A 23,039-nucleotide genomic window follows, 5' to 3' on the forward strand; every position below is an offset into this window, starting at 1 on the left:
GGACAAGACAAAATATTTAAGTGCCTTTTGAACAGGATATGGTAGTAGGTGCCAGGCGCACAGGTTTGTGTCAAGAACTGTAACGTTTCTGAGTTTTTCACGCAGTTTCCCATGCGTATCAAGAGTGGTCCACCACCCAAACTGTGGGAAGCATTGGAGTCAACATGGGCCAGCATCCCTGTCGAATGCTTTTGAGACCTTGTAGAGTCCGTGCCCCGATGAATTGAGGCTTTTTTTGAGGGCGAAAGGGGGGTTGCAACTCAATATTAGGAAGGTGGTACTAACGTTTGGTATGCTCGGTGTATGTTGTCCTAAGAGATGTGCAAAGTTTGTAGAATCTTATTCAAAATTATACACAGCTGTAATGGATGCCAGTATTAACTCTGGGGTGTGAAAAAATATAAAATTGAATCCCTTTTTAGATGTAATTTTAAAGCTGCAAAACATGAAGAATGTGCAAGGGGTGTGTAGACTTTCACTAGCGACTATATTCATTTTTTGTATGTTTGTACTGTAGATGAAACACAATCTCATGAACAAATACTGCTATGTACTGCAATATCCTAATGCACACACACTTCACGAAATTATTACAAAAAGTATCTCCTCATGGACTTTCGTTGGGACAAGATGGCTGACATACCACTGTGCAGCAGAGAGGCCAGAACCACCAGAGCAGAGCCAGCGTCAGGAGGAGCAGCAGGATGAGCAGAGCTATGGCCAAAAATGTCCCGTCAGACTGGGGGAGGCCGAGAGAGGAAATAAGGTCAGAACCTGGTGTACGTAAACTAATATCTGTGCTTGAACACAAGCTATATTACCCCCCAGGAATAGACATGGAAGAGTACAGTACTAAAATGAGACAAACAATTAGAAGCACAACACTGTGTAGAGAAGTGGTGAGGGGTTGATACTTACACAGCTGACAGAGGTGATGGTGACAGAACTAGATATGAAACTCAGGCCATTGTTCATACTGACGTGGAGGGTAGCTGCCCTGAGGGAGGTGAGAAGAAGGTGAGGGGTGAGGTGACTGCACTGCTTATATATTTTGCTCTAATATCCTTCAACACATCTCTGTTTTAATTTCAGAGATCGACTGCTTTTCTGAGAAAATACAGTTAAAGTCAGAAGTTTACATACACCTTAGCCAAATACATTTAAACTCAGTTTTTCACAATTCCTGTCATTTAATCATAGAAAAAAATCCCTGTCTAAGGTCAGTTAGGATCGCCACTTTATTTTAAGAATGTGAAATGTCAGAATAATATTAGAGAGAATTATTTATTTCACCTTATATTTCTTTCATCACATTCCCAGTGGGTCAGAAGTTTACATACACTCAATTAGTATTTGGTAGCATTGCCTTTAAATTTAAAGACTTACAGAAAACGTTTGACCTCTGTCATTGCCAACAAAGGGTATATAACAAAGTATTGAGATAAACTTTTGGTATTGACCAAATACTTATTTTCCACCATAATTTGCAAATAAATTCATAAAAAAATCCTACAATGTGATTTTTGTGGAATTATTTTTCTCATTTTGTCTGTCATAGTTGAAGTGTACCTATGATGACAATTACAGGCCTCTCTCATCTTTTTAAGTGGGAGAACTTGCACAATTGGTGGATGACTAAATACTTGTTTGCCACACTGTATGTTTATCTTAGCGTTTCATGAGTAGGGTTTGGCATGCATCAACTAAAGCAGTGAGGATGTGAGAGTTAAACAGTCACTTACGTCCCCTCCTCCTCCAATACTGGAGCTGGACACAGCAGGTAGGTGTCTCTCACGACCAATGGTCTTTTCACTATGAGATTATAGAAGATAATGCATTGTATTATGTGTGTATATGAATACCTCATACTGTGGATAATGTGCCTCATTATAAATCCCATGCAGTAGCTACTTATCCAGCTAGAGGTGCATGGAAATTAAATCTAAAATAAAATCAACAAAATACAGTTAAGTAGCTAATTCATTACCAAACTGCTATTAATTTAACTATTTATCTTAGTTAAAGTATCATAGTTTCAAAGAGTTGTAGATCAAAGAGTGCTTCAAAGACTATAGTTGAAATTGAAATACTTTGAGACAAGTTGTGAAAATTCCTTTCTTTTTTGTTGTCTTTGTGGCCCTTTACTTGTGGAAAATGAAGCAACTGAAATCGTTCAGAGTGAGTGTGGTTTATTTACCCTGGCCGAGAGAACGTCCAGTGTGTGCATATGGCACATAAGATCCACATTCCTTCTGTACATCTGAGAAGCCTTAAGTATTCAACCAGATGAATTAAAGTGAGGACGTGTGTGTGTGTGTGTGTGTGCGTGCGTGCGTGCGTTGGCGGAGTGAGGAAAGACAGACCAGAACTCATTAGGATTTGTAATAACAGTGGGCATGCTATAACCCCCTCTTGCTTGTGGCTAAATCAAACGTAGCCCCATTTCGCATAATGCCTCAGGAAAGAATGTAGAAATGTTTCTTCAGTGTAAAGAATTGGACTACTCTACTGAATATTGCTTGTCAAAGGATATTATTGCAAGTCCCTTATCCATGGAACTTTTGGAGATTCTAGATGAAATAAACCCTTGCCCTTAAAGCTTCAGAGAGCCTTCTACCTAGCTTATCAGAGACAATGAGGCTACAGCAGATGTGCTAGATCAGTTTTGGATGAGTGAACGGAACAAAGAAACCTAATTAAATCTCCAACTCAGATCTGTGCACTGCTGCCGACTCCATTGGTGTGGAATTTGCAACCAGACAGTGGTTTGCAACTTTTGAGCGAGGGTAATCTCTTGCATCAAAATATTTGTAGTCCTTTCTTGGTCCAATGTTCTGTCATGTGTAGGGCACCTTGTGGGATACTGCTGTTCTACATTGGCTCAATTCAATGGTTAGGTAAGGAACAGAAGACAGGCAGAAATTGTCTTGAGAACCCAACTGGTGCCTGTTTGATCTAATGAGCTTTCTTTCAGGCTCATTCCTTTAGGTTCTTTCGTTCAGGATGTTTGAAATCCTTCTCTTTTGTATTTGCCTGTTTCATAGTCACAGTCGATAACAGCCAACTCACTGTGACATTGCTGAAACATATCTCTTTCCAAGCCTCATTAGAAATTAGAAATCCAGATCATTCAAATCAGGGGTGTTACTGATGGGATTCATTAAGGTTAATGGTCGGTAAATTGTAGATACCGTAACTTCCACTTACTCAAAGTGAGAGTGTCGTTGATGCGGAAGCTACAAAGGACCTTCCCCACCTCGCGGGCATGTGAGAAACCATTTCCTTTCACTACCACCTGGAAGGACTCTAAGGAGGGATGAAAGGGAGAGAACAATCATCAATGCCATGTGTTCACCTTGATAATCATAAGTAAAGTGGTATTACAGTTGATAATGATATTTTCAAATCCTTATTTCCTGAGGCCAAAAGCTTCCCAATTATCCATAATGATACATCCCACTGGGCACACCATGTCATTCAACGTGAATAATTGGGTAATATTTGGTAGAGGCATTGATCAATGAGATTCCAAACTATTTTCATCCACACAAAAAAATGTTTTTTTGAATTCCCAACGTGTTATCACTATGCCTTCAACCATCTAAAAGCACAATTCAATTCCAATGGAAAATCCATATCTGATTTCTGGTTTAGTTGTCACCTAAATGTGTTATCAATGCACTTTCAACCATTTAAAAGCACAACAACATTTAAATGGGAATTCAATGTCAGATATTTTGTTTATTTATACAACAACTTAATGTGTTATCAATGTGCGTCATCTAATAGCACAACCAAATGACCTGGATTGCAATTGAAATTGCATTAAACTACATGGTGCAAGTGATCAATGCCATATGAGATTCTGTTCAGATAACTGTAGCAATTGTGAAGATTTCCACAGAACTGCGACCCTGAACATGCACGATTTCTATGATTACATAAGAAGACATTTTACAGGAACCTCAATGTGCATGGATGTGTTACACATTTTAAGTTTGAATAAATACTGTTACATTAGTTTGTACGATAGCCTTAACATTAAGCTATTTACTGTCTTACAAAAGTAATATTGAATTGTGTTTGGTTGACAATGCAATCAAATATAAACATTTAAAGGAGATGTATCTATTACTTGGATAGTTCAATCTGAGCCACTGGCTTAATCTGCTTATTTTATTTTATTTTTTAAACTTTTATGAGCTTGAAACCCTAGACCTATATATATTGTCTATTTTTAGAATGTAAACAATAGCTGTTGAAGACTTCCCAAATGCTATATACTGTAGGCTTAAATATGGTTACATATCATTTGCTCTGTTGAACCTACCCTTTGGAATGACATAGATAGCAACAGTGAATCTATTAAGTGGAGACTTCTCAACAATCATTCTCATGATAACACATGGTTATAGTCAAAAATCAACGCTAAGCAGGGCTGGGTTTGGTTAAAGCCCTGGATGGGAGACTGAAGGGATAGCTACAGATACAGCGCATTTGGAAGGTATTCAGACTACTTGACTGTTTCCCACATTTTGTTACGTTACAGCCTTATTCTAACATGGAGGAAATAGTTTGTTTTCCTCATCAATCTGAACACAATACCCCATAATGACAAAGCAAAAACAGTATTTTTTTTCTTTCTTCAAATTAGTAAAAATAAAAACTGAAATATCACATTTACACAAGTATTCAGACCCTTTACTCAGTACTTTGTTGAAGCACCTTTGGCAGCGATTACAGGCTCAAGTCAAATGTTATTTGTCACATGCGCGGAATACAACAGGTAGACCTTACAGTGAAGTGCTTACTTACGAGCCCTTAATTCACCAACAAAGCAGTTTTAAGAAAAAAAATGTAAAAAATAAAACTAACATAATGAAGAGCAGCAGTAAAACAACAATAGCGAGGCTACATACAATGGATACCGGTACAGAGTCATTGTGCGGGGGCATCGGTTAGTCGAGGTAATTGAGGTATTATATACATGTACTGTAGGTAGAGTTATTTAAGTGACTTATGCAGAGATAATAACAGAGAGTAGCAGCAGCGTAAAAGAGTGAAGAGGTGGTGCAGGGGGGAGGGGGGGGGGGGGTCAATGCAAATAGTCTGGGTAGCCATTTGATTAGATGTTCAGGAGTCTTATGGCTTGTGAATAGTAGCTATTTAGAAGCCTCCTGGACCTAGACTTGGTGCTCCGGTTACCGCTTGCCGTGCGGTAGCAGGGAGAACAGTCTATGACTAGGGTGGCTGGAGTCAATTTTTAGGGCCTTCCTCTGACACTGCCTGGTATAGAGGTCCAGGAAGGATTGCAGGAAGATTGGCTCCAGTGATGTACTGGGCCGTACGCACTACCCTCTATAGTGCCTTGCGGTCAGAGGCTGAACAGTTGCCATACCAGGAAATGATGAAACCAGTCAGGATGCTCTCGATGGTGCAGCTGTAGAGCCTTTTGAGGATCTGAGGACCCATTTTTTCAGTCTCCTGAGTGGGAATAGGTTTTATCGTGCTCTCTTCACGATTGTTTTAGTGTGCTTGGACCATGTCCGTTTGTTGATGTGGACACCAAGGAACTTGAAGCTCTCAACCTGCTCCACTACAGCCCCGTCAATGAGAATGGGGGTGTGCTCGGTCCTCCTTTTTCTGTAGTCCACAATCATCTCCTTAGTCTTGATCACGTTGCGGGAGAGATTGTTGTCCTGGCACCACACAGCCAGGTCTCTGATCTCCTCCCTATATGCTGTCTCGTCATTGTTTGTGATCAGGCCTACCACTGTTGTCATCTGCAAACTTAATGAAGGTGATGGAGTCATGCCTGGCCTTGCAGTCATGAGTGAACAGAGAGTACAGGAGGGGACTGAGCACGCACCCTTGAGGGGCCCCCGTGTTGAGGATCAGAGTGGCAGATGTGTTGTTACCTACCCTTACCATCTGGGGGCGGCCCGTCAGGAAGTCCAGGATCCAGTTGCAGAGGGAGGTGTTTAGTCCCAGGGTCCTTAGCTTAGTGATGAGTTTTGAGGGCACTATGGTGTTGAAAGCTGTGCTGTAGTCAATGAATAGCATTCTCACATAGGTGTTCCTTTTGTCCAGGTGTGAAAGGGCAGCGTGGAGTGCAATCGCGATTGCATCATCTGTGGATCTGTTGGGGCGGTATACTTGAAACATGTTGGGATTACAGTCTCAGACAGGGACAGGTTGAAAATATCTGTGAAGACACTTGCCAGTTGGTCAGCGCATGCTCGGAGTACACGTCCTGGCAATCCGTATGGCCCTGCGGCCTTGTGAATGTTGACCTGTTTAAAGGTCTTATTCACATCGGCTGCGGAGAGCGTGATCACACAGTCGTCCGGAGCAGTTGATGCTCTCATGCATGCTTCAGTGTTACTAGCCTCGAAGCGAGCATAGAAGTAATTTAGCTTGTCTGGTAGGCTTGTGTCACTGGGCAGCTCTCGGCTGTGCTTCCCTTTGTAGTCTGTGATAATTTGCAAGCCCTGCCACATCTGACGTGCGTCGGATCCAGCGTAGTATGATTCTATCTTAGCCCTGTATTGATGCTTTGCTTGTTTGATGGTTTGTCGCAGGGAATAGCAAGATTTCTTATTAGCTTCTGGGTTAGAGTCCCACTCCTTGAAAGCGGCTGCTCTACCCTTTAGCTCAGTGCAGACGTTGCCTGTAATCCATGGCTTCTGGTTGGGGTATGTACGTTCAGTCACTGTGGGGACGAAGTCATCGGTACACTTATTGATGAAGCCAGTGACTGATGTGGTGTACTCTTCAATGCCATCGGAAGAATCCCGGAACATATTCCAGTCTGTGCTAGCAAAACAGTCCTGCTTAGCATCTGCTTCATCTGACCACTTTTTTATTGACCGAGTCACTGGTGGTTCCTGCTTTAATTTTTGCTTGTAAGCAGGAGTCAGGAGGATAGAATTCTGGTTAGATTTGCCAAATGGAGGGTGAGGGAGAGCTTTATATGCGTCTCTGTGTGTGGAGTAAAGGTGGTCTAGAGTCTTTTTCCCTCTTGTTGCACATTTAACATGCTGGTAGAAATTTGGTAAGTTTCCCTGCATTAAAGTCCCAAGGCACTAGGAGCGCCGCCTCTGGATGAGCGTTTTCCTGTTTGCTGATGTCGGTATACAGCTCATTGAGCGCGGTCTTAGTGTCAGTATCAGTCTGTGGTGGTATATAGACAGCTATGAAAAATACAGATGAAAACTCTCTATGTAGAAAGTGTGGTCTACAGCATATCATGAAATACTCTACCTCAGGTGAGCAAAACCTTAAGACTTCCTTAGATATCGTGTACCAGCTGTTGTTTACAAATATACATAGACTGTCTCCCCTTGTCTTACCAGAGGCTGCTGTTCTATCCTGCCGATACAGTGTATAACCCGCCAGCTGTTTGTTATTCATGTCGTGGGTTCAGCCACGACTCGGTGAAACAGAAGATATTACGGTTTTTAATGTCCCGTTGGTAGGATATACGTGCTTTTAGTTTGTCCAATTTATTATCCAGCGATTGTACGTTGGCCAATAGTAGGGATGGCAACAGCAGATTAGCCACTCGTCGGCGGATCCTCACAAGGCACCTGATCTCCTTCCGCAATATCCTTTCAATCTGTTTATTTTGTGAATGACAGGGATGAGGGCCTATTCGGGTGTCTGGGGTAAATCCCTCTCGTCCGACTCATTAATTAAAGATAAATTCTTCGTCCAGTTCAAGGTGAGTAATCACTGTTCTGATTTCCAGAAGAGACTGTAGCAGCAGCAGCATTATGTACAAAATAAGTGACAAACAATATGAAAAAACTAACAAAATAGCACTGTTGGTTATCAGCTATCTTCTCCATCGCCAAAGTCTTATTGGGAATGAAGCTACAAGCTTGGCACACCTGTATTTGGGGAGTTTCTCCCATTCTTCTCTGCAGATCCTCTCATTCTTTTCTGCAGAGCCTCTCAAGCTCTGTCAGGTTAGATGGCGAGTGTCGCTGCACAGATATTTTCAGGTCTCTCCAGAGATGTTCGATCGGGTTCAAGTCCATTCTCTGGCTGGGCCACTCAAGGAAATTCAGAGACTTGTTCCGAAGCCCTTCCTACATTGTCTTGGCTGTGTGCTTAGGGTAGAAACTCTAATATACTTGTCCTCTTGCTCAGTTGTGCACCGGAGCCTTCCACTCTTCTTTCTATTCTAGTTAGAGACAGTTTGTGCTGTTCTGTGAAGGGAGTAGTAAACATAAGAACTTCAGTTTCTTGCCAACTTCTTGCATGGAATAGACTTAATTTCTCAGAACAAGATTAGACTGACGAGTTTCAGAAGAATGTTCTTTGTTTCTGGCCATTTTGAGCCTTTAATCGAACCCACAAACGGTGATGCTCCTAATACTCACCTAGTCTAAAGGAGGCCAGTTGTATTGCTTCTTTAATCAGCCCAACAGCTTTCAGCTGTGCTAACATAATTGCAAAAGGGTTTTCTAATGATCAATTAGCCTTTTGAAATGACAAACTTGGATTAGCTAACACAACGTGCCATTGGTACACAGGAGTGATGGTTGCTGATAATGGGCCTCTGTACGCCTATGTAGATATTCCATAAAAAATTTGCCATTTCCAACTACAAAGTAATCTACAACATTAACAATGTCTACACTGTATTTCTGATCAATTGGATGTTATTTTAATTGACAAAAAGTGCTTTTCTTTCAATAAAACAAGGACATTTCTAAGTGACCCCAAACTTTTGAACGGTAGTGTATTTTTTAAATCCATTTTAGAATAAGGCTGTAACGTAACAAAGTGGAATAAGTCAAGGGGTCGGAATGCTTTCCAAATGCACAGTTGATCAACTCTCCAGTAGGAGGGGCTGCCCAGCCTATAGTTTTTTTTCTTATCAAGAATATTACGTTGAAGATCTGATGTTGTTTCCAAGGTACAAATTCAACATATTTTATACAGGGTTTGTCTATGTTTAAAATGGGTTATTCTGGAACTCCAACAGAGGAGCTAATACACCACTCACCTCCTGCACAGATACTAGAGGGCTCTGCTGCCAAGATCTCGATGCATGATCTCTTCAGGATCTGAGTGAAGGGAGAATCGCAAGAGAGAGAGAAACAGGGAGAGGGAGAGGATGAGAAGGAGAAGGCGATGGTTAATGGTGAAGGCGGGAAGCAGCACTACTGGAAACGTAAATCTGTTAGAGTTAGAGCTGTTGAGGCCTCCTGAGTGGTGCAGTGGTCTAAAGCACTGCATCGCAGTGCTTGAGGTGTCACTACAGACCCTGGTTCGATCCCAGGCTGTGTCACAACTGGCCGTGACCGGGAGTCCCATAGGGCGGCGCACAATTGGCCCAGCATCGTCCGGGTTAGGGGAGAGTTTGACTTGGGGCCTTTACTTGGCTCATCGCGCTCTAGTGACTCCTTGTTGTGGGCCGGGTGCCTGCAGGCTGACCTCAGTTGTCAGTGGCTTCCGGGTTATGCGGGTGGGTGTTAAGAAGCGCGGTTTGGTGGGTCATGTTTCGGAGGGCGCATGACTCGACCTTCGCCTCTCCCGAGCTCGTTGGGGAGTTGCAGCGATGAGACAAGATCGTAATTGGATATGACAAAACAAATTAACTTAAAAGACAAACACAAAAAGAGTTAGAGCTGTTGAAAGTATTTAAATCTTATACCATGGTATACTTTCAACAGTGTTGAAAACATACCTTACAATAGTGAACAGGTGTTTGCATCATTCTACCAACCCCAACAACATTGCCCTTACTGAATCAATGACTCCTTGCAGTGCCTCAAAGCCATCATTCACAGGGAAGACATGGTCCTTACTGTCGGCTATTGTCCAAAGCTAGGGAGTGAGGAGAATTCTAATTCAATAACAGTGTAATAACAATAATAATCCCCTGCTCACAACAGAAACATGTGAACGTGGCTCACCTGGGTTTCATTGAAGTCTTTTACTCCCACGCAGTAGACTGAGGCGCCCAGTTGCCGCGACCGGCTGGCCTAGTTTTCAAAAGGGTCACACAAATAGACATGAAAGTTATTTCATAACTCTATATTGACCAAAGTAGAGAGAACTTCATGTCAGGTGTTAAATATATAGAAAACCAATACAACACAGTGTATAAAGATGTCTCCATAAAGGATGAGCATTGATTCTAGGAAGCATCTATGGAAGGCATGCACAACAGATTTGGGGGTTTTCTCCAGCCATCTCAGTTTGTGCAGGTATTTAGTCTTGAGTCATGACTGACACATGGAGACAAAGATATCCAAGTTTTCTCCAAAGCAGAGTTTGTTGTCTATAATGGTGCAGGCATTTTTGTAGCAGTCCACTTGATCGATTGCTTTGGTTAAATCTTGTGCTTTCATGGCCATAACCAGAGTCTGAGTTTTGGTGAGGTCCACGGACAGGGTGAATTTTAAGAAAGCTGGAGCTCATTTACTGAATGTATATACAGTTTAAAAACTATACAATGACTCCAGCCATTATCACCTTGGCTGCGGTAGGTTCATTCACCTTAGTCGATCTACAAACACATAGCCTATTAGCTATACAATTAGCCGCTACACATTATCTCAGCACCAGGATTAAAAACTATAATGTAATAAGTACAGAGGGATCTGTTAGCAGAAAAAATATTTTATTAACAAAAAGTAAACAAATTAGATTTGATAGCTGGCCAGATAGCTGGCTAGACGAATTTACCAATGTATTTGATTTACTGACATGGGCTAATTGAGTGACTGTCAGTAACAAGGTTTCCATCCAACCTTTTTATGTGTGTAAAGTACATGTCGGATAAAAAACTGTCATTACAGGCCTGATGGAAACACTACATTTTTCTGTAAACTTTTCAAATGTCGACAAAAGAAAATACGCTAGACAAGGTGGGATCTTTCTGTGCCGGTCAAATGTATTATGCGAAAAATGTTGGTGGAAACGCCTTTTATGCGCAAATGTTGATATAATAGCCATCATATCGAAATAAACTTGGAGTCATGCGATGACATGTTGTGTGGTCTTTCCACTACGACTCATCGTGAAAGCATACAGTTTATTAGGTTACAGATGAAATAAATGATGATGGTGGTGAAAATGCAAGGTATGAGCTTGATGCTCCTTTCCAATAAATATTGAGGGTCTTATTCTGGTGACATGATAATCACATTTGACAAATGAAAATAATCTCGCTCTTTTGTCCATAATAATAATCTCATAATGTAGACTATAATTGTGCTTTAGCCAACAGTGTACAGCTAGTGCTGTTGGCTAGAGTGCATGTGCCAATACCAGAGTGTGCACACTCACTATATAACACTACATTTTTTCGTGAAAAAAACATCAGTAGAGTTGAAAAATGCAATGGAAACACATTTTACTTTGGGAATGGGAATTGAATGGCAAAATATATATTATGCGCATTATGTCATCATTATCATCATTATGTTATCTGCAACAAATCAATTTGATGGAAATACCCCCTGACAAATGCTCAGATTGTTTTTATGCCAATTGAATCGAAACCTAGCTAGTGAGTGACAACTATGTTTCGAAATTGCACCTTGTGTATTCTACTACTCTAACTCTCAACAGTAAATTGAGACCCCAACTGAGTTCCTAAAAAGAAAAAGAAAGGTTTTTGTTTGTTGAAATTCGAAAAACCTCTGTGTCCTCATGTAGTTACAGGTTTCCAATTCATCTTAAAGGTGTTCGATGGGGTTGAGGTCAGGGTTCTGTGCAGACCAGTCAAGTTCTTCCACACCGATTTCGACAAACCATTTCTGTATGGACCTCTCTTTGTGCACAGGGGCATTGTTATGCTGAAACAGGAAAGGGCCTTCCCCAAACTGTTGCCACAAAGTTGGACAGCACAGAATTGTCTAGAATGTAATTGCATGCTGTTGCGTTAAGAATTCCCTTCACTGGACCTAAGGGGCCTATCCCGAACTATGAAAACGGCCCCAGACCATTATTCCTCCTCCATCAAACTTTACAGTTGGCACTACTGTATGCATTGGGCAGGTAGCATTTTCCTGGTATCTGCCAAACCCAGATTCGTCCGTCGGACTGCCGGATGGGGAAGCGTTATTCATCACCCCAGAGAAAGCATTTCCACTGCTCCAGAGTCCAATGGCGGCAAGCTTTACACCACTCCAGCCGATGCTTGGCATTGCGCATGGTGATCTTAGGCTTGTGTGTGGCTGCTCGGCCATGGAAACCCATTTCATGAAGCTCCCGACGAACAGGTTTTGCAAAAACGTTGCTTCCAGAGGCAGTTTGGAACTCTGTAGTGAGTGTTGCAACCAAGAACAAACAATGTTTTACTTGCTATGCGCTTCAGCACTCGGCGGTCCCGTTCTGTGAGCTTGTGCGGCCTACTACTTCGCAGCTGAGCTGTTGTTGATCTTAGACATGTCCACTTCACAATAACAGCACTTACAGTTGACTGGGGAAGCTCTAGCAGGGCAGACATTTTACGAACTGACTTGTTGGAAAGGTGGAATCCTTTGACAGTGCCACGTTGAAAGTCACTGAGCTCTTCAGTAAGGCCATTCTACTGTCAATTTTTGTCTATGGAGATTGCATGGCTGTGTGCTCCATTTAATACACCTGTCAGTTATGAGTGTGACTGAAATAGCCGAATCCACTAATTTGAAGGGGTGTCCACATACTTTTGTGTATATATATAGTGTATTATTAGAAACAGAGTTTCTAATAATGATAATTGCAGATTATGACAGGCAGCAGAGTACTGAGAACCCGCTCTTCCAGGACTGGAATATCCTGTGGAATGTGGTTAGCTATTTGAACTCTCCTCACTCTGTGAGTGTAGAGATACCGTAGACATTGCCAATAGATCATCCATTACTGTAGGTCTAAAACCAATATTTATCTCACCTCTCTCTCTGCCAGATCAAACTGATTCTCCCTCAGTTCGCCATCTGTCAAGGCAATGATGACACTGGCCGTACGGAAACCTGATGGACCAGGACAAATGACTTACAAGACAATAGAGCAGAACAAAATCTCCTCAGAACACAGACTGTACTGTCTATCTGTCTCTGAGAAGGTGAAGATAATAATTGGATAATTCATTCTATTACCTCTGATACCATAAATTGGGTTCAATGGGTTTTAATGTGTACTGTTTTGTGTCTGCTTATGACATAAAGAGAGCCAGAGTTCTACCCAAATGATTTATTCCAAGTGCAAAAAAACAAGAATAATCTACTCACTGTCACCAGCATAGTAGATTTGTTCACTGGCCTGGAGGAGCAGATAGAAGCAGAATGTTTAGAAGGATACAGTGGGGCAAAAAAGTATTTAGTCAGCCACCAATTGTGCAAGTTCTCCCACTTAAAAAGATGAGAGAGGCCTGTAATTTTCATCACAGGTACACTTCAACTATGACAGACAAAATGAGAAAAAAAATCCAGAAAATCACATTGTAGAATTTCTAATGAATTTATTTGCAAATTATGGTGGAAAATAAGTATTTGGTCACCTACAAACAAGCAAGATTTCTGGCTCTCACAGACCTGTAACTTCTTCTTTAAGAAGCTCCTCTGTCCTCCACTCGCTATCTGTATTAATGGCACCTGTTTGAACTTGTTATCAATATAAAAGACACCTATCCTCAACCTCAAACAGTCACACTCCAAACTCCACTATGGCCAAGACCAAAGAGCTGGACACCAGAAACAAAATTGTAGACCTGCACCAGGCTGGGAATACTGAATCTGCAATAGGTAAGCAGCTTAGTTTGAATAAATCAACTGTGGGAGCAATTATTAGAAAATAGAAGACATACAAGATCACTGATAATCTCCCTCGATCTATGATAAAAATTACATGCCTCATCTTTTTAAGTGGGAGAACTTGCACAATTGGTGGCTAACTAAATACTTTTTTGCCCCACTGTACTTTATTGACCAATATGAGACAGCAATTTGTCTTCTGCTTTTACCCATATATAGATAAGGTTATGTGAAAATAAAAATAGATTTTTGACATTTGTGCAGAAGGACGTCTAGCTGTTGCCCAGTTACCTTCAGCTACGGGTCTCAAATCCATTACTCACCCTTTGGAATCCTTTGTGCATAAAAGTGTCTCCCCCAGGATGCACCATGCGGAGCTCTTCCAGGCCTGCCCGAATCTGCTCCCTGCTCACACCCAACCACAATATACCATTGGTACCGTCAGTGTATCGTGTGGGCAGTACCCCCGAAATAGAAGGATTGACACACAGTACCCTCCACAAAACTATTGACCAATGAGTAAAATGGGCAGATCATTAAATGTGTTGTATTATGAGGGGATTATGTCTTGCCTGTCTTCTGTTAGTTTCATCAGGATCCGTCCCTCTGTAGAAAATACAATGAAGGACATCCGCAGCTGAGGGCTAAAGAAATACTTGAGTAAATAAGGGACACAACGTATATTGAAAGCAGGTGCTTCCACATAGTTGTGGTTCCTAAGTTAATTAAGTAATGAACATCCCATCATGCTTAGGGTCATGTATAAAAATGCTGGTCAGGTCGTTATTTTGGATACAATGGCTATGCCCTGACTGTTTTGATGAGCTTGAAAGTGACGTAAACCATATGCCATGGCCGTCTCAGTCACCAGATCACAACCCAATTGAAAGCTTATGGGAGATTCTGGAATGGCGCCTAAGACAGCGTTTTCCACCACCGTCAACAAAACACCAAATTATGGAGTTTCTCCAATAGAGTTCCAGACACTTGTAGAATCTATGTCAAGGTGCAATGAAGCTGTTCTGGCTTGTTATGGCCCAAAGCCCTATTAAGACATTTTATGTTGGTGTTTCCTTTATTTTGCCAGTTACATGTAGATGGGAGGGTATTTCCACAGTTGACACACAGACATAATCTCTTTATGTATGTTGCTGTCTTGTCCAAATACTTTGTGCAAAAACATGTCTGTTTATATCCTTACTGGAATTGATACATCCTTACTGGCCAGTATACATTAATTGAGCTCTCTGGTACTTGTAGTGGTATCTGGGTAACGATCCAGGCAATACTGTACCTTATGAATTTATGAGCCAGGTGATCAACAAAGTAATAGATCTCATTCCAGTGGTGCTGCACACTCCCGGACCTAAAAGAAAGTTTAGAAGATGTCTGTTATTGTGGTGGAGCTGTTAAAAGGGCCCTTACAGCTACCATTATTGAACTGTCCACAAACCAATCGCTGCTTCCGTGTGTCCTCCAATCAGCTCACCCTACAGGGCGTTAGCTAATGATAATGCTTTATCCTGCTCAGATGTTACATAACGCATTATCCTGTTCAGATGTAACATGCATCAACCAATTTTATGAACTGGGTGGTTCGAGCCCTGAATGCTGATTGGTTGAAAGCCGTGGTATATCGCGGGTATAACAAAAATGTATTTGTACTCTTCTAATTACTGTATGTTGCTATCCAGTTTATAAAAGCAATAAGGCACCTCTTGGTTTTGTGGTATACTGTATGGCCAATATACCACGGCTAAGGGCTGTATCCAGGCACTCCTTGTTGCATTGTGCATAAGAACAGCCCTTACCCATGATATATTGGCCATATACCTCACCCCCCATGCCGTATTGCTTAAATATACCAAATCTGTGGTGATAGAGAGAAAAATTCAACCATCAGAGATACACTGTAATGACCAGTGGTGGAAAAAGTACTACATTCTAATACTTGAGTAAAAGTAAAGATACTTAATAGAAAATGACTTGTGTGAAAGTCACCCAGTAAAATACTACTTGAGTAAAAGTCTAAAAGTATTTAGTTTTAAATATACTCAAGTATCAAAAGTTAAAAGTATGAAGAATTTACATTTCCTTATATTAAGCAAACCAGACGGCACAATTTTATTTTTTCTATACTTACGGATAGCCAGGGTCACACTCCGACATAATTTTTTTTTTAAAGCATTTGTGTTTAGTAAATCTGTCAGATCAGAGGCAGTAGGGATGAACAAGGATATTCTCTTGATAAGTGTGCGAATTGGACCATTTTCTGTCCTGCTAAGCATTCAAAATGTAACGAGTACTTTTGAATGTCAGGGGAAATGTATGGAGTAAAAAGTACATAATTTTCTATACGAGTGTAGTAAAGTAGAAGTTGTCAAAAATATAAATAGTAAAGTACAGATACCCCCCAAAACTACTTAAGTAGTACTTTATAGTAGTTTACATCACTGGTAATGACATAGTTACGGATAAAACAACAGAGCCTGTCAATATAGTTTTTCCCCCCACCTTTCACTGACACAGACACAGAGAATAGATACTGTGTACTTCCTTTACTTTTTCATTTAGACCGCAGACGTTGTAGAATAAGTATTTTTATCCTCTCTGGGGTTTTACTTTGAATGCATGCCATACACATTCCATTATGATTGACTTCTATCAGGAAATCTTTTCAGAATCACAATCAAAGGCAGTTTGAGTGAAGAGAATGGGCCAGACGCAGTGTATAGCTCCAGCACATTATCTAAGCCCTTACTTCTATGTAGAACCAGCAAAAAGAGGATTTCGCCCAGTACGGAAATTTGTGCACTCACTACTGTGCACTCACTAAGTTTATGCACTAAGTTTGTCAAATTTGTGCCCTCACTAAGTCACTCTGCATAAGAGCGTTGCCTAAATGACTAAAATGTTTTTTTAAATAATAATGTGTGTGCGAGAAATAGGGAAAGCGAGAGAAAGTGTGCACTAATGTAATACCTTTTTATAGAAATATGTTTTTTCTCAAGTGGGTCGTTCTTAAATTGAGGTGGCATTTGAGCATGGCATTTTGGAAGAAAATGTATTTGAAAAAATATTCCCATTCTATATCAACTAATATGACAGCTTAATGACTTTAAATTGTCCCGCTTTAAATTACGTACTGCTTATAAAGGCTACATAAAGCCTTCATAAACACTACATAAATGTGATACAAATCATCTCTAACCATGTGTCATGCTTTATAACTGTTGGTTAAGGGCATAACTGTGTGACATAACCACCCATGTCAAATGTGACATAACCCACTATGTCAAATATGACATAAACCTGTGCTTTATAAAGGGTGGCATGAGCACCATTTTTAATAAAAGCATCTGCTAAATTGTATATATTACTGTATATTTCACTAGAACATTTCTAGGAAGCCCAACCTCTTTCCCTCTTGGGTACATAGTCAATACACACATTCTAAAGTTCAGTCTACTTCAGTTTTTTTCCCACAATTCCCGTTTTCTTTCTTTTGTTATTCCAGATTTGGTATTTCTAAATTTTTTTCTGGTTTACCCCCATTTTGTTCAATATTTTTTCTGTGTTCACAACAATACATGAACCACATCAGGGGATGGCCTTTGAGGTCTGGGCAAAATCTAACACTTTGTTTGGTTAGCAGGTTTTCCGTATTGCGGCAATAGAATGGGTGGAGTAAAAAGTCAGCAACACATTTATTTGACCTTGGAACATGTGTAAAACCCCAAATGTAATGCAAATGTCACTTAAATATGAACAAATATGAATCATTGTTAATGTTTAGACAATTTTTCATGAATGGTTATTGAAAATTTTCTACTATTACATGGGGGACTTTTATGTTCAAACATTTAGAAATTCTGTGGCCCGGAAGTGCATTTTTAGTGTTCCTGACGAGACACTGATCATGTGATGAGTTTGCAAATCAAATGCCCTACTTGTGCTGCCACAAGTCTTTGTCCTCAGGCTTGGAGAAAAGCCAGTCATTCCGCTACCCAAGAGTGGTAAAGCGGCCTTTACTGGTTCTAAGAGTAGACCTATCAGCTTGCTGCCAGCTCTTAGCAATCTTTTGGAAAAATGTGTGTTTGACCAAACACAATGTTATTCCTCTGTAAACAAATGAACAATACACTTTCAGCATTTTTTGAGAAGGGCACTCAACATGTACTACACTGACACAAATGACTGATGATTGGTTGAAATACATTGATAATAAGAAGATTGTGGGAGCTGTACTGTTAGATTTCAGTGCAGCCTTTCATATTATTGACCATAACCTGTTGTTGTGTTATGGCTTTTCAACCTATCTAATAAAACTGAGGGTTTTCTTTAATGGAAGCTTCTCTAATGTCAAACATGTAAAGTGTGGTGTACTCTTTTCTATTGTTACCAATGACCTGCCACTTTGAACAAAGCGTGTGTGTCCATTAACAAAGAGTTGCAGTCTGTTTTGGAATGGGTGGCCAGAAATAAACTGGCCCTGAACATCTCTAAAACTAAGAGCATTGTATTTGGTACAACTCATTCCCTAAATTCTAGACCTCAGCTGAATCTGCTAAATAATGGTGTGGCTGTTGAACAAGTTGAGGAGACTAAATTACTTGGTGTTACCTTAGATTGTAAACTTACATGGTCAAAACATACAGTTGAAGTCGGAAGTTTTACATACACCTTAGCCAAATACATTTAAACTCAGTTTTTCTAAATTTCTGACAATTAATCCAAGTAAAAATTCCCTGTTTTAGGTCAGTTAGGATCACCACTTTATTTTAAGAATGTGAAATGTCAGAATAACAGTAGAAAGAATGATTTACTTCAGCTTTTATTTATCACATTTTATTTATTTTATTTATCACATTCCCAGACCCATTTGTGACCAAGCTTTAACTTCCTGACTGATGTCTTGAGATGCTGCTTCAATATATCCACATAATTTTCCTACCTCAGGATGCCATCTATTTTGTGAAGTGCACCAGTCCCTCTTACAGCAAAACACCCCCACAACATGATGCTGCCACCCCCGTGCTTCACGGTTGGGATGGTGTTCTTCGGCTTGCAAGCGTCCCCCTTTTTCCTCCAAACATAACGGTGGTCATTATGTTCTAATGGTTCTATTTTTGTTTCATCAGACCAGAGGACGTTTCTCCAAAAAATCCGATCTTTGTCCCCATGTGCAGTTGCAAACTGTAGTCTGGCTTTTTTTATGGCGGTTTTGGAGCAGTGGCTTCTTCCTTGCTGAGCGGCCTTTCAGGTTATGTCGATATTAGACTCGTTTTACTGTGGATATAGAAACCTTTGTACCTGTTTCCTCCAGCCTCTTCACAAGGTCCTTTGTTGTTCTGGGATTAATTTGCACATTTCGCACCAAAGTACGTTCATCTCTAGGAGACAGAACGCGTCTCCTTCCTGAGTGGTATGACGGCTGTGTGGTCCCATGGTATTTTTAACCACGTGACAATATATATATTTTAACATTTTTATGTAACCTTTATTTAACTAGGCAAGTCAGTTAAGAAAAATATATTATTTACAATGACGGACTAGGAACAGTGGGTGAACTGCCTTCAGGGGCAGAACGACAGATTTGTACCTTGTCAGCGTGGGGATTAGATCTTGCAACCTTTCGGTTATAAGTCCAACCACTAGGCTACCTGCCACCTAATAAAGAGATCCTCTGCTTTTTTGACACCACACTCCACAAAGCAAGTCCTGCAGGCTCTACTTTTATCTTATCTTGATTATTGTCCATTCATATGGTCAAGTGCTGAAAAGAAAGACCTAGTTAAGCTGTAGTAGGCCCAGAACAGAGCGACACATCTTGCTCTTCACTGTAATCAGAGGGCTAATAAGAATACTATGCATGCCAGTCTCTCTTGGCTAAGAGTTGAGGAAAGATTGACTATGCCACTTCTTGTTTTCATAAGAAACATTAATGTTGGAAATTCCTAATTATTTGCACACACACAGCAATGACATACACACTTACTCCACCAGACATGCCACCAGGGGTCTTTTCACAGTCCCCAGGTCCAGAATAAATTCAAGGAAATACAGTATATATGTCAAGGAAATACAGTGCTGTATTATACAGAGCCTTGAGTGCATGGAACTCCCTTCCATTATAAGGCAGAAGTTTCAAAAAACAAATAAAGCAACACCTCACGGCACAACACCTCTCCCCAGGTGACCTACCTGTTGTGTGTATGTACTGACATGTATGTGTAACTGATAGATGCGCACACAGACACTAAATGTTAATATTTTTAAATGTATGTACATTTTAAAGTCTTTTGTCTGTAATGTATTTTTTGTTATGTGTCGGACCCCAGTAAGACTAGCTGTCACCATTGGCATCAGATAATGGGGATCCTAATAAATCAAATAAAAAATAAAAGCAGGGACCTCGTGAAATGGGGAGTAGTTTGGACAGCATTAAGGAAAAAGATTATTCGGATGATTACCAGTATGTGTTTGATGATTACCTTGGACAGCAACACTAGACTCAGGAAATGAGCACAGCTTTTCCAAAAAGCCAGTCAAATAGGATAATGTCAATTCAACTTTGAGATGTGACCACTTTAGACTTGATAAGTGTGGTGCATATAGACAGGTTTTGTTAAGGATGGAACTCAATGTGCCTTTTTCTGTCGGCCTAAAGACGTGCCAGATGTTTTGAGTGATTGGCCAATTCAGACTGACACAATAGCAATACAGCAGTTATGAATACTTATTGAATGTCCCACATATTTCATGGATATGTTTAAGTATTTGAAAGATGTTGATGCTTGAAAGTCTGAATAATTTGATTGCGAAAGGATAAATCAAAATATTTTTTTCTCTCTCCTTTCTTTCTTTGCCTCTCTTTTCTTCCCTCTCACTTGTTTTTCTGTCCGTTGTACTGTGATATGAGTCCCAGTCCTGACACAGCTGCCAAACACTCGGGAGCTTTGGAACATCTGGGCCTAATGGTGAAAGGGTTCTGCAGACCAGACACACATGGAGAGAGGTTTGGGGCATAGAGAAAGACAGGAGCTCTCCCCACTGCACACCGCACTGTGGAAGGGGAAACGACGGGGGAGTCATGAAGTAGCTACCATTGCTCTGCATGTTGCATGAAGACAGTCACACATTTCACCCATGCATACTGTATTCTGATTAAAGTGTGTGAAATACTGTATGTGATCTATAGCAGGGTTTCCCAAACTCGATCCTGCCCAACCCCCCAAAACATGCACACAGAGGGGGCCCTAGGACAGAGTTCGGGAAACACTGATCTATAGAACTGTTAATATGAAATATTTGAATTGCTTGTGGGATGAAATGTAAAGCAGCAAAAAATTATCTAAAGTAGAAATCGATTGTTTTCTCACTTCAAAACAGATCTGATTGCCTTTGCACGTACAAGAGCAGAATTGTATTTACTTTTATTGTAAACTTGGTTATTTTTACGGTAAGTGTTACCACACGCATCCAAACAACTTGTAAAAAGAAATACATGAACTAATGGTTTTGTGGGGCTATTCTATTCTAAAATCATCTTATTTGCTAGCTTTCATATATCCTCTAGTGTGACTGCTCACCGTATTGTGGATGAGAATAGAATAAGACAGCACTAACTGCATGCCACCTCACACTCCAATGTCAAAAAACTTTCCCTTATGGAAGCTCGGAATTACTGAAGTTCTGTATTTTAGCATGGTGTGCCACAGAAATGTCATTGCAATGGAGCTGCCAATAACTGGGGGGGGGGGGGGATCCCCATCTTTAAAATAATTTGGAGACAGTGGGAGGGGTGAGTCTGGAACGGTAAGGAACACATGACTTGAACACATAACAATAACATCCTAGCATTACCCAGCATCCTACATGCCATATGGGCAATTTTTTGTGAAAACAGATTCTAAGGCTAGCACAATAAGTTTACAGATTGCCTATGTTTTTTGTTGCCAGTTTTTTACCAATTTCATTTTCCAGTACAAACGAATGGAGCCTCTTGATAGAGCAGGTGGGGAAAGCTGAGTAAGTAGATTTGACCAGTTTTCTGCTGTGCTGCTTTAGTGGAACTGATTGGAACCACTAGGGAGAGGTTAGTATGCAGCCTCTGGCTCCCTGGGTCTCTTGGACTGCATATCATCCACATACCTGCTCTAATTTCTGCATATGTACCTCAGCCCAAGCACCCCCTCCCCTCCACCAACTCTATTTCCCTCTTCAACCACCCCACCCCTATGCTCAAACACTTCCAATTAGCCTCTGGAGACATATATGTTCACGTTGTGTTGTCATGCCTATGGTTCCGATTAGTGGATCACTCCATAAAAATATATATTTGTATAGGAAAATGTAATTGCTCGGTGTAAGTATTTCTCTTGGCAATAATGATAAGAATGCATAGAAATGTCCAACATGTGGTAGGTGACTTGCTGGGACTAAATGGAAGCAGGCTGCTACAGAGCCTCTATGGATGCTCCTGCAGAAAAGTGAGACTTGGAGCAGGCAAGAAGACAGAGGAGAACACTCACTTGTCCAAAACGAAGTAAAGGTCAAACCCCCCGTAGCAGGAGGACCCTGCCTCCCTCCCGTCCTGGCTCTGTCCTGCAGTGCCTGCCACCAGAATTGCCATCAGGGTGCAGATCTCTGCTGCAAGCATAGTCTGCCTGCAACTGCCCAGAGACATTATTCCAGCTTCAGGAAAAAGCTGCAAAATCAAAATGAACACCTTCAAAAAGTCCAAACTAATCCAAATAATCTCCTTTCAGATAGTTTCAGATAGTTCCTGTGTTCCCCAGGACGCCGCCTCGCGGTGCGGTGATCCACCCAGAGTTAAGATTCCAGGCATGAAATATTCCCAGTCTGAATCAGCATCCCATCTCCACAGCAGCAGTCCTGTGCCGGGAGAGGGGGAGTGGAGCTGCTTGGACTGAATCAGGAAGAGCTGTTCCAGGTCAAACACTCTCTCAAATCAACACACACACACACACTCTGGCAGTGGGGATACATTTTTGTCATGCAGTACTTTTTCCTTTCTTTCTATTGTTTTTCTTTCTTTCTTCCCTCTGTTTCCTACATCCTCAGCAATAGTGCCACTTAGTGGCAAGTGGGTTATGACTGCAGTGATTATGATTCCCCTGTAGTCTTTTGCCATATTTTTTATTTTATTTTTAGCACACAACTTTGCATAAAGTTTACAATTACAAAAAGTTCACTATTTACTATGTTTTTTTCTACGAAGTCGGTAGCAGCAGTGTAATTAAAACCAGGCAAAATCAA

The 23,039-nt window shown here is 40.9% G+C and overlaps 1 protein-coding gene across 1 annotated transcript in view; it reads right to left on the reverse strand.

Moving 5' to 3' along the window:
* The window catches only part of LOC139422904 (anthrax toxin receptor 1-like), a 39,814-nt gene extending 17,064 nt beyond the window's left edge, over positions 1-22,750 (reverse strand). The window contains exons 1-13 of the mRNA XM_071174367.1: positions 22,292-22,750; positions 15,052-15,123; positions 14,330-14,401; positions 14,081-14,162; positions 13,236-13,266; positions 12,898-12,977; positions 9,930-9,998; positions 9,760-9,840; positions 9,017-9,077; positions 3,208-3,306; positions 1,743-1,812; positions 919-997; positions 644-739 (exon numbers count right to left, since the gene is read on the reverse strand). Coding sequence (XP_071030468.1) covers positions 644-739; positions 919-997; positions 1,743-1,812; positions 3,208-3,306; positions 9,017-9,077; positions 9,760-9,840; positions 9,930-9,998; positions 12,898-12,977; positions 13,236-13,266; positions 14,081-14,162; positions 14,330-14,401; positions 15,052-15,123; positions 22,292-22,446 — 1,047 coding nt within the window. The 5' untranslated portion in view covers positions 22,447-22,750. The remainder of the gene's footprint in view (positions 1-643; positions 740-918; positions 998-1,742; positions 1,813-3,207; positions 3,307-9,016; positions 9,078-9,759; positions 9,841-9,929; positions 9,999-12,897; positions 12,978-13,235; positions 13,267-14,080; positions 14,163-14,329; positions 14,402-15,051; positions 15,124-22,291) is intronic.
* Between the last annotated feature and the right edge of the window lie 289 nt (positions 22,751-23,039).

The sequence above is a fragment of the Oncorhynchus clarkii genome, chromosome 12 (assembly GCF_045791955.1).
Source record: "Oncorhynchus clarkii lewisi isolate Uvic-CL-2024 chromosome 12, UVic_Ocla_1.0, whole genome shotgun sequence".
Taxonomy (NCBI): domain Eukaryota; kingdom Metazoa; phylum Chordata; class Actinopteri; order Salmoniformes; family Salmonidae; genus Oncorhynchus; species Oncorhynchus clarkii.